The 17217-nt window shown below is 41.3% G+C and overlaps 1 protein-coding gene across 5 annotated transcripts in view; it reads right to left on the reverse strand.

The window, feature by feature from the left end:
* Nucleotides 1-17217, reverse strand: part of Abcc9 (ATP binding cassette subfamily C member 9) — a 121969-nt gene that overhangs the window by 72819 nt on the left and 31933 nt on the right. For 4 of the 5 annotated variants that reach the window (XM_076940794.1, XM_034511951.2, XM_076940795.1 and 1 more), the window contains exons 13-17: nucleotides 16547-16587; nucleotides 15471-15613; nucleotides 8819-8927; nucleotides 4499-4603; nucleotides 2693-2765 (exon numbers count right to left, since the gene is read on the reverse strand). In XM_076940794.1, the coding sequence (XP_076796909.1) occupies nucleotides 2693-2765; nucleotides 4499-4603; nucleotides 8819-8927; nucleotides 15471-15613; nucleotides 16547-16587 (471 nt within the window). The other variant, XM_076940796.1, reaches the window with a different exon arrangement.

Consider the following 17217-nt stretch of genomic DNA (forward strand, 5'->3'; position numbering starts at 1 on the left):
TACCTCAACATATAAGCATCACAGTAAAGAAAATGATGAACAGAGAGGAAAACGACAGAAAACGCTCACAAACCTTCTATCTGATAAACTATGAATCCTCCAAATATGCAAGGATTTCCTACAACTCAATAGCAGAAAAGTAGAGCATGAACATTTAGTATGAAATCAGTATGAAGGTGACTCACACATTACAACCAGAGCTGCTACATGGCCCATTAAAATCCCCATAAAGTTTCTGCACAAAATAACCAAAATTCAGAGATAGTAAGAGATGTCTCTGCTCCCACACCCACTGAAGCATTTTCAAACATCAAAGCAGACAGAAATAATACAATGTCCGCTGATGGTAAGAAAACATGCTACATACGTGTAAGTCTAAAAGAAGAAAATTCTACTGCTTTCAACAATATAGAAGTCCGTTGAGGGATTATGCTTAGTAGGACAGACAAAGAAGAGAAAATACTACATGAGTCCATGATTGTGTTTTACAATGCTCAAACTCACAGAAGCAGAAATTGGGAAGGCGGCTGCTTCTTCTGGATGGGGGAGGGGCGGGGAAGGGAGAATTTTTGCTTAGTGGATAAAACATTTCCAAGATGCTTCAATGCCTGCTCAACAGAATATTTGTGGCACTTCAATATCTGGCAGGATAGCTCACGGTATGCTCTTCTCACAAAGGTAAGTGAGCAAGCAAACAAACAAACAGAGAAATAAATAAATAAGAAAGAAAAGGACAGGAAAGGAAAGGAAAGAAAAGGAAAGGAAAGGAAAGGAAAGGAAAGGAAAGGAAAGGAAAGGAAAGGAAAGGAAAGAAAAAGAAACTCTTGGAAGTGGCTGTATATTAAGTTGACTAATATGCTGGACCCAAACTCTTGAAGGAGATAGAAACACTATAGGAGACGTAAGTGCTGGATGTCTTCAAGGAATCTGTTTTCTGGGCACAATGGGGAAGCGTTATATATGAATGCATAGAGGTTATAGCAGCATGCACAAAATCTGCACAAATTCAAGCTAGACAAAAGTTCATGCATGGGATGGGGAAGCAGACATAAAATTTCACATGTAACTGAGGAGCTGTCATCATTCCATAGCTGCTGGGAGAGGAGGAGCCAGATTTATTTACTGGTGGGACCCCTGGTAGATCAACCATACTCCAGGGCAGGTCTCTCTCCCAAGAGTTAGGGGACTGAGTTAGGGGAATAAGGACATGGGGATGGAGTTGGGAGATAGAGATGAAAATGGTCAAAATTCACAATTCTGAAGAGAATTAATAAAAAATACTAGTGTAAAGAAACTCAAAATGAAATACTAAATAGATACAGTGACTGTAGACTGGTTGCAACTCAATAAAAGAGTAAGAAAATTAATAGGCAAAGTCATCAGATCCGTGATCCTGGAGCACTTGTGAGCACCAGCAGCATTTCAGGGCCTTGGGTGTTTTCACAAATAGTCTTTCTTCAGAGTTGATCTTAAGCACAATGAAAAACCAACAACTCCAGTTTCTTCTCTTTTTCTTTATAGGTAATTCCAGTTTACTGAAAGCTCTGGTGTTTTGGGTTTTTTTTTTGTTGTTTTGCTTTTATTTTTTTATTATCAAATCATAATTTTTACTTTTTAACACAGGGGTTATAAACACAAAAATGCAGGATGTGGAGAAGGGGATGACACAGGAGCATAGGTGTTCAGGGGGAATACAGATATGTTTCAGAACAGGGTATCAGCTGGGTGAAGGTTCAGGGCACAGGTCACTATGACTCTGCCTATGATTCACTTGTCCTTATCTAAGTTGGTACTATCTGCCAAGGCTGCCTATTTACAAGGTCTATGACTACTCAGGCTGGTAGATTTCCACAAAAGCTGTCTGTTTACAATAGCTTATAGCCATCTGTTCAGTGTTTTTCCACAGAGACCCAGACATGGGTCTATTAGCAGGCATGTATGTCAGACCTATTGCTGATTTTAGGCTTATGGCTGATTTTAGGCCTTCAGTGTATAAGCAAGGCTGTCCCTGACATCTCCTCCCTTCTCCAAGTATAGAAGGGTCATGGACAACCCCAGTTTCTTAAGTACCACGAATTTCCAAGTGAACAAGAAATAGCTTGTCCAAAACCACACATTTTTAATGACAGTCCTGTTTCATAATTTCTTGTTTCCAGTGATATAGTTGCCTTATGAGGAGCCTGGTGCATATCAGTAATAGAAACATAGGACTGTATTTTTAAAAACTCCTTTAGAGGGCCAGGAGAGATGGGAAATAGGTCAGTGTTTAAAATTATGGGGACCAGAGTGTAGAACAACAAAGCCCAAGTAAGTGGCAGATGGGCTTGTTAGCCCACCTCTAATTGCAGTCAGCCCTGGAAGATGGAGACAGGGCATTCCCAGAGCAAGCTGGCAAGCCAGGCTAGCCATATCACTGAGCTCTGAGTTTAACTGAGAGTCCCTGGTTCACTGAATAAGGTGGAAGATAGACTGAGTAATATTCCAGGCCTCAACCTCAGGCCTCCACTTCCATAAACTCAACACCCCCCAACACATATGCACAAACATATAAAGATGTATGCACATATTCACACAGCATGCACACACACACGAAATGGAAACTAAATAAACATAAATAAAGATGTTTTATTTTTTGTCATGCTTAATTATCTTGTTAAAATACAAGAATGCTTACTTAAGCCATGAGCCTTACCTGTTGGAATTCGAATGTCAATATTGGATAATGTGGCTAAACCACTCCCCCATGAAAAGTAGCCATTTGTCACCTAGAAAGTAAGAACACAGGAACTCAGTTAGACATGTGGTACCAGTGAATAATCAGAGGGCAACTCCTTTCAGAAGTTTAAAACTATAACACAGGATACAGCCCAGTGGCAGAGCCTAATCTACGTCCTACGTGTTTGGTGGTATAAGTGAGAAGCACTGGATGTGAGGTAGGAGTGACGGCTCAGCAGTCCAGTGATGGCCGCTCTCCTCTCTGACAGCTCCTCTGTTTGGTTCCTAGCATTCACATCAGGTGGCACACAGCCAGCTGTAACCTCAGCTCAGGGGATCCAATGCCCTCTTTTAGCCTCTGCCAACATACACATGCAAACACACACACACACACACACACACACACACACGCACACATACATGGAACACATAAACTCACACAGGAGCATACACATAAAAAATAAAAAGTAAATACACACTACATACATCTCTATTAATTAAAAAAGGAATCATATTTACTTCTCAAGTACCAGACATCAAACAGTAACTGCACATTTCTCACAGGCCAGACACTGGACCCCACTGCCTTGGACTGGTCTAGGAAGTGCAGGGGGCCTGGATAAAGAGACTTCCAAAAGGGAATGTTCTAGGACCCTGTTCCTCTGGTGACCAGCTCCATTCTGGAGCCTGTTTTCCATTGGCTTCTCCCTGAGATTTGTCCCAGCCATCAGTCCCCAGCTGTGCTCCCAAGACTGCCATTTCTACTTGAGTTCTACTTAAGCACAAGAGGCTACAGAAAGTATAAAAGCAAACTCTGAAATTATTTGAAGTGCACCAGGAGAAGTTGATGAAGCCATACAGTACCCGTATTCATGTTGGAACCAATTTCCTCCAGACAAAACATTCTGTTCTGTAGGAAGCTTGTCAAGACTCAGGAACTCCAAAATGGAGACCTCTTAAGACTTAGGCAATAAGCAATGCACAAGTATCAAGAAGTACCTGAAATGTACAAGATTCACAACGCCTATCCATCCCTCACAGCATATAACCAGTAAAGGCTAAGGAGGAAACTCTCTGACCTGTCAAGCTCCCTATAATTTGTGCAGAGAGACCCTGGGTTCCAGCTCTCCTGAGCCATCACCCATGCTGGGATGGATGTAGTTGTTTTGAGTCATCCACGATCCTATAGGTAACCCCTCACCCACGCTCCCATAAGTAACTTCAATAGACTCATTGGTTCACCATGCTGTACTTTAGCGGTATTGTTATGTCAGTTTCCTATTTGTAGTGAGCACACATTTGTTCATACCCTCCTAGGGACAGCTTCATGGAACAACTATTTTCCTTGAAAAATATGATTTATAATACTGGTATAATTTCTGGTAGGATGAAATTCTCTTCTCTGGGTACCAAATATAAGGTTGAAACAGAAACTGTGTCCAAGAAGTGAAGAAAAGAATGATAAACTCATCTGGGCAGTGGTGGTTCATGGTTTAATCCCAGCACTAAGGAGGCAGAGACAGGAAGATCTGTGCGTTTGAGACCAGCCTGGTCTACAGAGTGAGTTTCAGGACAGCCAAGGCTACACAGAGAAACTCTGTCTCAAAGGAAAACCCAAAGACAAAAAATAAACAAAAGGACTCACCAGAGTACACTTTAAAGATTGTCAGGGCTGTGATCACAGCAGAGAGACTCTAGATCCACATTTAGACACTTGCAGACCTCAGCCTAGAGAGTAACAGAAATGCTCCCAGGCAAGTAAGAGCCTAAGAGATGAGCTAACCTTTATGGAAATATCTTCAGTCTCAGCAGGCCGAAGACGCCGTGCTTGCTCGTAGCTGTCCAGGTGGAATCTTCCGGGCTGCTTCCTGTTTATTGGTTTTGATTGCTGTATTCCAAACAGACGAGGACAGAAGTTGAAGCGTTATAAAAACATTGACATTTTACCAAATGCTCGATCATATTGCTATTTCCCTTCAAGTCCAAGAAAAACAAACAAAGCGAATGTCAAATTTCAGTCTGCTCTAGGCTTCTCCACAAGAGCAAGTAGTGAAAGATATTGAGCTTACATTTTAAAGCTAATTAATTGACCTCTTGGGAAAATGCAAAGGTGAGGACATAAAACTTGCAAACAACGGTGAGGAGGGGGCTGATCACTGATGCTTGCTGGCTTCAGCCCAGCCCAGAAAACCTGAGCTCCTTGCTCAGTGAAAGACCCTGCCTCAAAGAATAGGCAGAAAGTGAGAAAGGACACAGATGCCCTCACCAAGCCTCTCTGTATACACATGCTTGTGCACCAACCTCAACACACACACACACACACACGAGAGAGAGAGAGAGAGAGAGAGAGAGAGAGAGAGAGAGAGAGAGAGAGAGATTAGATTAACTGAGCAAATTGTATCCATCTGGGAGAGCCATCAGACTCATAAACAAAGCTTCCAGGAAGACACTGACTGATCAGCTTGGATCAGGAGTTTGAATCTGACACACACACACACACACACACACACACACACACACACACACACAAATCAGACTGAATTAGAGTGCACCTGAGAATCTATTGTGGACCGTCAAAAGAAAAAGATGTAGGAATTATTTTTTTACACAAAGATGCACAGTGTATGACCAGGAGATCCATGGATGATAGAGTATGATCTGGTCGACTTAAAATGTTGTAGTGCACTTCTTTGTCAGCAGACTGACCTGTCCACTGCAAGGAAGCCAGCTGCAGTACATTGGGCAGGGTGGTCTTTGTCTGTAAAATGCATTCAAGCAAGTATATAGATATAAGATACTAAGAAGAATATAGAAGAATATAGATATAAGATACTAAGAGACTCTTGAAAAACAAAGTGGTTGGCACTCAAATAATGACAGATAATGTTGGCTTTTACACACAGGAGCACACACACATACACACAGAGAGAGAGAGAGAAAGAGAGAGAGAGAGAGAGAGAGAGAGAGAGAGAGAGATATGCACATGCATTTATACATAATCACCTACATAAATTCACACGGACTATAGAGACAGCTCAGTGGTTAAGAACACTGGCTGCTCTTCTAGAGGCCCTGGGCTCCTAGCACCTACATGGAGGTTACAACTGGCTGTATCCCCAGCCCTCTTCAGGCCTATGTGGGTACTGCACATATGTGTGTGCACATACAAGCAAGCAATATACATAAAAAAGATTAAAAACATAGAATGAAAAAGCTCAAAAATTGCCTATAAATTTAGCAATAAATTACTTCCTTATAAATAATTATCTGTGTCATTTAAATACTCAGTAGAGGTGATTAAGGTTAAATTGTAACAGTTCAAAACTATTTACCTGGAAAAGCAAGTGATTCTAGAAGTATGAAACTGTTAAAAATATTTTTGTCTACAACTTCAGGTTTAACATCTCTTAAAAAATATCTCTTCTATAAGAACTAGCGATGTCTGAAAATAATCCAAACCAGATACTGCCTTTCCAACTCCTATTAACTGGTGTCCCCCAAATCAACCATCAAATAGTACAATGCCAAGGCTTCATGCAAGAAACACAACCCAAAATCTCAGTAAGAAAACTGACAGCAAAGAGCTAGCCAAGGCTAGTCCAACTAGGAAACACTGTGCACACGTATCTTGCATTAAAGGAAGAGAAGTTGTGTGTGTGGTAATGAGATGTTATGTTAGTTGTCTGTCCTTCCACATCCCTCACAGATAACCCTGGAAACAGTGCATGGAACATTCTTGAATTACTGAAACTCTTTAGGATGGATCTATCTTGTACACAAAGTAGATCTATACCTATATTCTAACATCCTTGTCTTCTGGGGTCCTGACTACTGTACTGGTGTCACCCCAGAGACTCAGAAGAATGACATCATGCCCTTCATGAAACCAGGGCGAGGTTGGGAAGAAGAGTGTGTTGACAGGGACTTGAGTCGCAGCTCCGCTCATGTAATTTGAAGACGCTTTGGCTCTAGAACATAACCAATTCTCTGTGGCAATTCTACAGCCAAAACCACTCAACTCTAAGCTCTCACAGGATAGATAGCATCCCAAGTTCTCTCAAGGAGGAGTTTCCACTAGTGTTGTTTTAAACACACAGCATTTTAAAAAGCTTGTCATTTGTGGCTTGGGCTGTCCACACTGATGAATGACCCTGGAAGACACCAGAAGTCCAGACTGGATCCAATAACTGAAGATATTGGACACTGCTAAAGGAGATTCTTTTTTTCTTCCAAAAAATCTTTTTCAGTATAAATTTCCTCTTCTACCTCGTCTCACACAGAGAATAATTCTTCTGATACCTCCAACTCCGTGAACTTGACCTCCGCATTTTTTGAGGTTGTCTTGCTCTGCTCACTCTGCCTCCCTGGAAGACGGTCTAATGTGTTCTTTGGGAGATAGAATATCATCAAAAGTGTGAGGGGCTGGTTATAATCAAAGATTTGACTTTCTTTTTCTTTAAAAATATAAATATGCTTGAATGCAATTTAAAGATTTATTTTTATTTGTGCACATAGATGTGTGCGTGCATGCATGTGTATGTACGTATGTGTATGTACATATGTGTGTTTGTGTGTACATGTGTATGCCCACAGAGGTAGAAGGAGAGACAGACAGAGACAGAGACAGAGAGACAGAGATAGTGACAAAGAGACAGAGAGACCAAGAGTCAGACAGAGACAGAGAGACAGAGATTAAACACTGAATTCCATTCGTTCTTCACCATATTCACAACTGCAATAAAATTCTAATCCTACCCATCATCTCTTGCACATGTTACTATAGTCACCTCTACTCATCTCTCTTTGGCCTGCTGACCTCACTCAGTAACCAAAGTTAACTTTTGAACAATAAGTAAAATTATACTGTGCTTGTAATTCCAGCATTGAGGATGTGGAAGGAAGAAAAACAGGGATTCGAGGTCATTCTCAGCTACATAGTTCCAGGCCAGTCTGGGATACATGAGACACCGTCTCCCAAATCCAAAATAAACAAAGTAGATGTTTCCAATGGCCTTTCTACTACATTTCAATAAAATTTAAACCCTTTCCATGTTCTACAAACCCCTGCGTCATTATTGTAACTGTGTCTCATTTTTCTTTTTGTCACCAGGCTCTAAACATACTGCCCTTCTGTTCTTTATATAAACCAAATCAATCTACCACTCAATATCTTCATGAGGTAGTCCTCTGAAAAACTGCCTTTCTGTTCCCCAGTGTCTCTCCAAATGACATGCATCTGTGAGATTTCAGCCCAAATGCTGGCTCCTCAGAATTGCCATCGGGCAGATGGTCACCCTAATTTAGTAACCCTGTTATTTTGTCATGTCTCCTTCATTTTTTCACACAAGAAATGGCCTTGTAATTTCAAACTAATTTATCATTTGATACCTTACTCAAGAAAACAAACCATGCTGGGAGAGAGCTCACACACCGGTTCAGAGCCACAGCCTAGCTCTTGACATCAAATACAAGGTAGTCCATGCGCCTGGAAGCCTGGTGGATCTGTGACAAGTGCTTGCTTTTTATTGCAAATGACACGCGTCCAGACAATACTGACTGCTTCCAGACCCGTTGCAGCTATTGAATAAATGTCTGTGGCCAGGATGAGTGAACCTGCTGGTCTACAGGTGACAAAACTCAGGTTTAAACTCTAACTCAGATCCTTCCTAATCTTATGGCTTTGCTCAAGCCAATGATGCATACAAAGTCAGTGTGTTGAGGTGAAAATAAAAACAGGTAATGCACTGTATATGTTAAGCATATCGAAACACTTAATGTACTGGTGAGCATGTCTTAAACTAAAATGTGTATTGCAGCTAAAACACATCCTAAGAATGTGGGTAAAAACAAACCACTTAATTCCTTTTTAAGTCAATCAGATGGTCATTCTCTCCTGATTTATAAAGGCAATATTTCTATATCTGTGTACCAATTTTAGATGTGTGAGGATTTATTTTTGTAGATGCAAGTAGCCATTTTTCTTCACATAGATTTAAACAAATAAAGCTTACAGTTTCTTCTGACTGCACCCATATGAAAACATACAATTTGTTTGGATTATCCTTTGTATGGCAAAAAAATAAAGAAACCAAAACCCACTTACCACTCCAGTGTGCTTCTTACAGGACTCAAAGGGCAGTGTGCTGTCCCCGGTCCTCCAGCTGTCCTCACCAATCTCATCGCTCAAGAGAAACTCATTCAGCTTTTGAACACTGCAGAAAGCAACCAACAAACACCATGTCAGGAAACCCTCTGAGGTAACTCTCTAAGGAGAGCATTGGCTTGTTCACTACAAGCCTTTGTTACCAACATCTGCTGCCTGTACCTGGAAAACCACAGAGGTAGAACTGTCTTAGGAAATGGTGTTCTGTCCATCTTGAAGGACAAGCATTCCTTTTTTAAAAAATTAAAGCAGGCTGTAGCAGCCATGTGCTTTCATGTTTTAAAATGTGGGATCTGAAGAAACACCCTCATCACCTACAAGAATATCCCTTGAACACTCTCATTCTGAACCTCTGAACACAAGCCCAAGTGCCAAGAGCAGAGTCAAGAGTCTGAACCTCTGAGTCTAAGAGTGCCTGGAACACATTGCTATATGGATGCTTGTTCAGTGACTCAAGGATAAACCGTGACTCACACAGTCTATCTGGTGGATCCAGTTCTCCGTTTCTCCTTTCTAGTATGCACACAAATCTCACTGAAGTTTTTACGGAGTTCATGAGCCCTAATGTTGCTGAGCGTCAAGAAGCCATGAGTCCTCAGCTATGCTGGGAGTAGAAAGAACTTTCTCCTCTCTAGGTAACATCCTGTCCTCCTAGCTTTGTCAACCTGACACACCCTAGAGTTAGCTGAGATTGGCATCTCAGTTGAAAGATTTCCTAGATCAGGCTGACCAGTGGGGATTGTTCTCATTGTGAGTTGATGCAGAAGGGTCCAGCCCACTGTGGTGACCCACCATTCCCCATGGCAGGTATCCCCAAGCAGAACAAGAAATCCAGGCAAGCATAGCCCCCCAGTTGAGCCAGCAAGCAGCATTCCTCTATGGTTGATGCTCCAAGTTCCCGTCTTGACCCCCCTCAATGATGGGCTGTGATTTAGAATTGTAAGCTAAAAGAAACATTTTCTTCCTCTAAATTGTCTTGAATCAGAATACTTTATCATGGCAACATAAATGAAACTGATACACATCCAATTTGGTGCTTCCATTTACTATGTAGAGAGATGGTGCCCAATGCTAAACCTCTGAGCCTCCCTGTTCTCTTGAGAGCACCTTTGAAAGCAAAGCTCTCAGTGTTTTGGGTCTTTCACAGTGTGTTTGTGATTCCTCAGTGATGTTGGTGAGAGAATAGTTGTTAATAAATAGTTGTTAATAAATAGTTGTTAATAAATAGTAAAGACACCCTGCTTATATGAGGTCCTCGCAGGAACCACTGAGGCAAATAACTATGGGAAATGCACAGATCTTGGCCAGAGGTAACATCGGCCTTTCTACTGGGGTTTTCCTTTACACTACAAAGCTATTAATGTGAGGCACCTTCTGTGAGGTATAAGATGGCACCTCTTTGCTGTGCAGCATCTTCCCCATCATCTTCCAGACTCATCCCCTGATAATTCTGGTGTCAGAATCATCTCTTCATCCACACAAAACCACTGTTGGTCCCCCAAGTACACTCAGACCTCCCGGGTACTTACCTCTTCCTTCTACAGACTGCTCCCTCTGATTGACTTCCTTTTCCCTCTTTCTCCCACTAGTCAAGAGCCACTTAGTCCTTTAGAGTTATCGAGCACAGCCATGCCCTTAGACCATCAGGAACCCAACTGCCTCCCTTTCCTTTAAATGAACTGATGGCCATCTCAGGCCACACCATTCTGTGTATGGGATTCATTTGCGTCCTGGTCTCTTAAAGGCCACAGTGAACCCTCTGCTCATGTCCATCCATCTCTCTTATTTGTGATTACTAAGGCAACCGGTCTACTTGAAGTATTCATCAGAGAATGTAGCCCCGTGGAAGATGCTTGGGCATTAAGTAGTAAAGATGGTGTCAAATGAGTAAAACTAAGATTCGTGCAAAAACCCATTGTACTTAGGCTGTTCTGGGCCATTTCTATGCACTTTCTGGTTTTCATCAATCTTTAAAAGCAGATGAGATTATTCTATTCACTTGGTAAACAAGAAAACTGAGCCTCAGATACAACCAGGCAACAACACACATATAATTGAACAAGTACTTTATGCCTAGCATTTGAATGTAGACATGCCTGATATGAGTTTGCTAACCTGCCTTCACCGCTGTTAAAGTTCAGTCTTTTGCTAATGTCTCATCTGTTCAGATGATTGACAAAAGTGCTTACAGTTGTATTTATACACATTCACCTGTTCACTTCTCAAATACTACTTTAGTTTTTAAAATATGTATTCTGGTTTTTACTATGCGTCTGTCATGGCTGTGTGTATGTGTACCAGGGAAACCAGAAGAGAGTATCAGATCCCCTGTAGTTGAATTAACTAGAAATGGTGAGCTGTCTAACATGGGTTCTGGGAACCTAACTTGAGTCTTCTAGAAGACCACCATATGACCTTAACCACTGAACCATCACTTCAACCCCTTGAATAGGACTTGAAACCCTCGGACAGGTGTTACATTAATCAGAATAACCGGTTGTGTGACCCATAGTTGCATGTTTTTTTTTTTTTTAATACGGATTATGAAGCCTTGTCAATTGGAATAGAGAGACCTGGCCAAGGTATAAGCATGCCTGATAATAAATATTAGTGACTTTATTTTACAGATGGAGATATGGGAGACTCGCCAAGCAGAAACATCTCTGAGAGACACACAAGAGGAAAGAGAAAGTTTTTTGTTGTTGTTGTTTTGTTGCTAACTTCCCCCTGGAAATGAGAGATTTTTTTTTTTAATAACAATTTTCTCCTCTGGCAAAAAACCATCTTTGGTCATAGTTACTGCATTACACATCAAATACCAAATACCTACAAGGAATACTACATATTCTACTCCAGAAGGGAAAACATAAATTATTTCTAAGGAAGTGGAGAAGTGACTTTAGCATTGTGGGAAAAAAAGACTCCTATTCAACTACTTTTTGTTTTTAGAGCAGGATCTCAGGTAGCCCATGATGTCCTAAACTCAGTATGTAGCAGAGGGTAGCCCTGAACTCCTGCCTCTACTTCCCAAGTCTGAGATTATGAGCACATGTCACCATGCCTGTTCTTTTTTATAAGAATTTTATGTGTATGGGTGTTTTGCCTGCATGTACACCTATGTGTCACTTGCATGCCTGGCACCTGCAGAGGCAAGAGGAAGGTGTTGGATTCCCTGGAACTGGCGTCAAATTTTAAGTAACAAGTGACTTCTCTTTAGTCTGTTTTATAGCACTTTACCCTAAAACTCAAGCAGGGTGGGAGGTTTGAGGCTGTGCCAAGACAGCCTGTACCAAATAAAAAGGCAAAATTTGCTTTTTTCACAGGGCACCTGGCTACTTATCTGAATTCTTTGAAAAGAGAGAGTAGGACTTAGCCTGGATCAGGGAGCTCTGTGTGAAACTGTATTTCCTCCAGCAAAGAGCTTCTGAGCTTCCACGTGCACACAGAGCAGAACTGTATGAGTTTGCTTCAGCCCATTCTAACCTACCGCATTTCTGAATGCACTGAGGAGTCCAGTAAAGAGTGCATGACTTCTCAGATCCCTGAAGAGGAGATTTCAAAATCAGCTGACCAAAGTCTCAGTCTCCAATTATAAACAGGCGGCTCAGCTCACTGCTGGCCAACTGGCATTTGAGACTAGTCACGGGTTCCCAGGCGCTGAAGCAAATGCAGAGGCCAGTCAACACTGGGAAAATGCTCGTTTGGGTTCCCAGAACCAGTACCCAGTGGGGAAAAAAAATCTGGCCACTTCTGTTGACCCACCACCTCTGTAGGACATGCAAATCAATTCAGAACGTTATTTTAGAGAAGTGAGCTTCTAGAAGCACACTCTTTGGCCTGTGGCTTGGGAAATCTGGCCCGGGGCCCTGAAAGTATTCTGGGCTTTATCAGACTGGCAAACGCCTTTTCCCTGAGAGGGATAAAGAGAGAGGGCTATGATAAACTCACAGAGGGTGTTACCCACCCTCCACCTCACTAGGATTTACTATCAGGACTGTACACTGGGGGTTGGAAGAAGAGCCTTTTATCTTTCTCAAATCAACTCTCCAAGTCCTTTTAATGCTCGGCAAGCTCCTTCTTTCAGAGGCATGGTATGTTCTCAGTTATAGACTGCTTTTCACTTCAACTTCTAGCGCAAAGTCAAGTTTCGATTAGCTAAGACTGCAACCCTGGAAGGGATGGCTATGAAATGGAGAAAATGAAAATAAGGACCAAAATAGAGGACTCTGGCCATTTATCAATTTTATCGTTTGAAGCGGCTTCTCTTCCAGAGTGCTGCCTAATTTGGAAGCATGACTACGGGACTGCAGTCAGTGATCTATGCAAGTCATCTCCTAAGGCAGAACGAGGAGAGCAGAGAGGAAGGTGGCTGAGGCCAGAGGGTCTGAGCTCTAATGTCCAAGAGCTTCCAAACAGTTACCGAGAGTCTGGTTCAGAGAAGGGGACTGAAGCTCTGTTAGGATACCATCCCCCCACCTGGCCCATTCCAGTCATGATGTTATTGGGCATCTAGTCACCAGAAAGTTAAAATACACTGTTGCCACAATCAGTGTGTTGAGCATCAAACTCTAGGATCCACAGTTCTGAAATGGTCTACCTTGTTGTTGATGGTAGAATGCACTGTTTAGGGGCACTTAAGTGTTCAAGTGTTCTTCAGTGTCAAGGCATGTAGATATTTCTTTCAAAACTCATATACAAATGTGGCAAAGGCTATCTGCAATGCAAGCTGGGATCCTATAAACTATGTCAAGATATCAATGTGAGAATAAAATACAACTTTTAAGATTGCCTTGTTTATAAGATGGTTTAGGACAACAGATGGTGGCACAGAGAGCACAGTGTGGCCTGTCAAAGTATTTGTGTCTGTGGTAAAAATGTAAGAAGTGGTAAATGGTCACCATCACGCAACACCTGCTTTGGTAGCCATACGCCATGGCAAATTATAACAAGACAAATCTACCCTGGCTGTAAGCATATTTAAAAGAGAAAATGAACAGTTTTCAAGTCTTTCTTTTTTCAATGAGTATGAGCTGAGGTTTTTTTTTTCTGGCAAACTAAACTAGAATCAAAGCAGCCTATTCTGTTAGTCTCCCATCACTGCTGGGATACCTATAGAGTGGGTCAGCTTCCAATCACACATTGGAAAACATGATGGTCACATTCATAGACATAGTAAACATACATGCAAGCTTTGATCTGTGTCAAATCAATAGAAATCATAGTTACCATCTTCATGAAGAACCTTTAAGGTACCACCATAACTATCACCATCACTTACAGAAATCTGACCTAACCCAACCACCAGATTGCCTTGATATTAAATATGTTTGGGAGGGGGGTAAAATAAGACATTCTAAGTGTCCAGTAAAAAGCCAATTATTCAATAAATGTGATTGTTTCTAAAGAGTAGACCGTGGAATAGCCAGTAAGAAGCTTCCTCCTGCTGTAGACGGGAACAAACAGAAACCCACAGTAAGGCATTATGCAGAGAAGGAGAGATCTCGGAACACAGCCCCAAATGGAATGTCTCCATCAAATCCCTCCCCCTCGGAGTTCAGGGAACCCCAGAGGAGAAAGAGGAGGAAGAAAGGGTGTAAGAGCCAGAGGGGATGGAGGACAGCAAGCAAACAAGGCCTCTACATCAACATGAGCAAAGCTCATATGAACCCACAGAGACCGAGGCAGCAGGCACAAGGCCTGCACAGGTCTGCACCAGACTCTCTGTGTATGTATTAAGTTTCCAGTGTAGTGTTTCATGGGATCCCTGAGTATGCAAATGAGGGGCTCATCCCTGAGTATGCAAATAAGGGGCTCTCTTCTGATGCCTTCTCTTGGGCTCTTTCTCTTCTGTTGGTTTGTCTTGTCTAGGTTCCATGTGATCTTTTTGTTTTACCTTACTGTATTTTATTGTATTATACATATTTTTAAAACAATAGAATGAAAACAGAGCCACTGGGGTAAAGGTGAATGACTGAGCTGTCATTTATACCTTCTGAGGGAGGGAAGAATCAGTGTCCTCCAATAACATGACTCTGGGTATATCAACCATTCCAGAACAGGTCTTATGTTCACTAGTTGACCAACATATAAGGGACTCCACAGTTCTTTCTGTGTGTACTTTTATTTGATCATGGTTTAGTGCTTTGGGGGAGCAGTGATTTTATTTTATTTTCCCTGGTTTGGATGGGGGTGGGAGGTTAGTGTAATGAATTTTTGGATCTGGAAGTTCTTAGGGAAGGGGAAGAATATGATCAAAATATATTTAAATTGAAATTTGTTTTAAATAATGAAAATATAATAATAAAAAGGAAACATAAAGAACAAGAATTTCATAGGAAATAAAAACACTGTGTGTTGACATCATCCAGTTTCTACCAGTGGGAATCTTTGCACATCGTTTTTATGGCTTCTTTCATACTTTTGCAAATTTATCAGCAAAGACACATACTGTACATAGCATCAATAATCAACAGAAGCAGGATAGTTTAGGGCATACCTGATGATGATGGCTTTGACTGTGAGTCTTACCTGATGATGATGGCTTTGACTGTGATTCTTACCTGATGATGATGGCTTTGACTGTGAGTCTTACCTGATGATGGCTTTGACTGCAAATCTGACCACCGTGGACAGCAGGAAGAGCGGTGTGACAAGGATGTGGAAGAGAGACAGAGAGGCAAAGGCCTCTGCAGGTTTCAGGTTGTTTCCACTGGCATATGCATGTGTCACAAACGTCTGCGCGCACACACACACAAGAGGGTTTATTTAGAAAGCTCTGGAGAAAGTGATATACATGTTGACCTTCAACTTGATGAACCTAGGATATTCTACTGTGCTGGCATGTCCATTGAAACCATGAGAAGGAATCACTTCAACCCAAACTCAGAGCAAATATTAAATACTAAAACAATACTGGCCATTGGAAAAGACATGATCCTTGCAGTAAACTAGAGAGACAGACAAATCGGCTTATTTATAGAATAGGAAAGTGACTTCTATCAAATACTATCCATGTAGGGAAGAATAAACTGGACAGAGAACTCAGGGTCCCCTACACTCAGCAGGTACTTCTCAAGCAACCCAGACTCTTTATTCTAAGCAAAGAGAGTGGTCTAGCATTTAAAGGTCTCTACTGTGCATCTGTATTAACGCTTCCACATGGAGTCCAGCGAAGACATGTTCACATTTGTAAAAGCCATGTGGCTGAGTTTGCCATGTTAATGAGAAGCTGGCTCTTTTAACGCATCCTGGTTTCTAATATCAGCTACTTTGTTATAGAATGTATGAGAACCAGGTCACTATGATCAAGGTGGATACTTCAAAACCACTGTTAGTTTTAGTTCCAGAGAGACATTAGCCTACATTTGGAGATAATTTTTAATGTCATGGATAGGAGAGGTACTGATATTTAGTAGAGTAGAAGCCAGGGATGCCACAGTTTATACTAACGCTAAGGGTGTCTACCTTCTTACAGCAAAGAATTACATCCAAACCCAAGTATCCATGGTGTGATGACTGAGCAACCCAGTCTAGAACCATTGGAAGGAAACTGTGGAGAAGGCAGAGGCATGGGAAGTAATAGCCACAGCCACCCACATACTCTCTGCCAGAAGTTATTTGTGAGCACTGAGCTACCTCTATTTCTAAAAACAAGAAAAAGTATCTTACCGCAAGAACAGCTGCGATGGGAATTGCTGCGTTCATGAAGACTATGGGAAGAAATCAAATGTGTTATGTCATTGACTGCAAAACCATTCTCCCCTGATCCCTGCATTATCACTGACCTGGAAACCATTCCTCCCCAACCCCCCCAGGGTTCTCTGCCTGGAGTCACCCATATTCCCCGAGTGCTTCCTCCTCATATGTAGTCATACGAGCTCGCACATATACATTTTTAAGCAGAAAGTGATTTTCTTTATTAAAGGATTATGAATTTTTCTTATTAAATGTTCCAAATAACAAAATTCAGATAAAATAATCCTTTGATGGTGCAAATTACTAGAATATGTAGAAATGTGCATTTTTGAGAGCATTTATAGATATTTATAAATATATTTATATTTTCTTTGGTCCACTGAACTGATTTTAGTTATGAAAATCTGTTTAATTATGAAGATAAAATATAAGAATTTGACATTACTTCATGTTCAGAATCCAACAGGGTTTATTTTCACTTTTCAATTTGTCTTTTCAATTAATAAATAATTTCCTATCTTCCCCCCCCCCCCTTTAAACCACAGTGCAAAGGCAACTCAGAATTTTAGGCTTAAATCCTAGAGGATTTTAGCATAGTGTATTTTTCTTTCGTTTGTTTGTTTTTCTTGCTGTTTTGTTTTAAA

The sequence above is a fragment of the Arvicanthis niloticus genome, chromosome 9, assembly GCF_011762505.2.
Source record: "Arvicanthis niloticus isolate mArvNil1 chromosome 9, mArvNil1.pat.X, whole genome shotgun sequence".
NCBI classification, from domain to species: Eukaryota; Metazoa; Chordata; class Mammalia; order Rodentia; family Muridae; genus Arvicanthis; species Arvicanthis niloticus.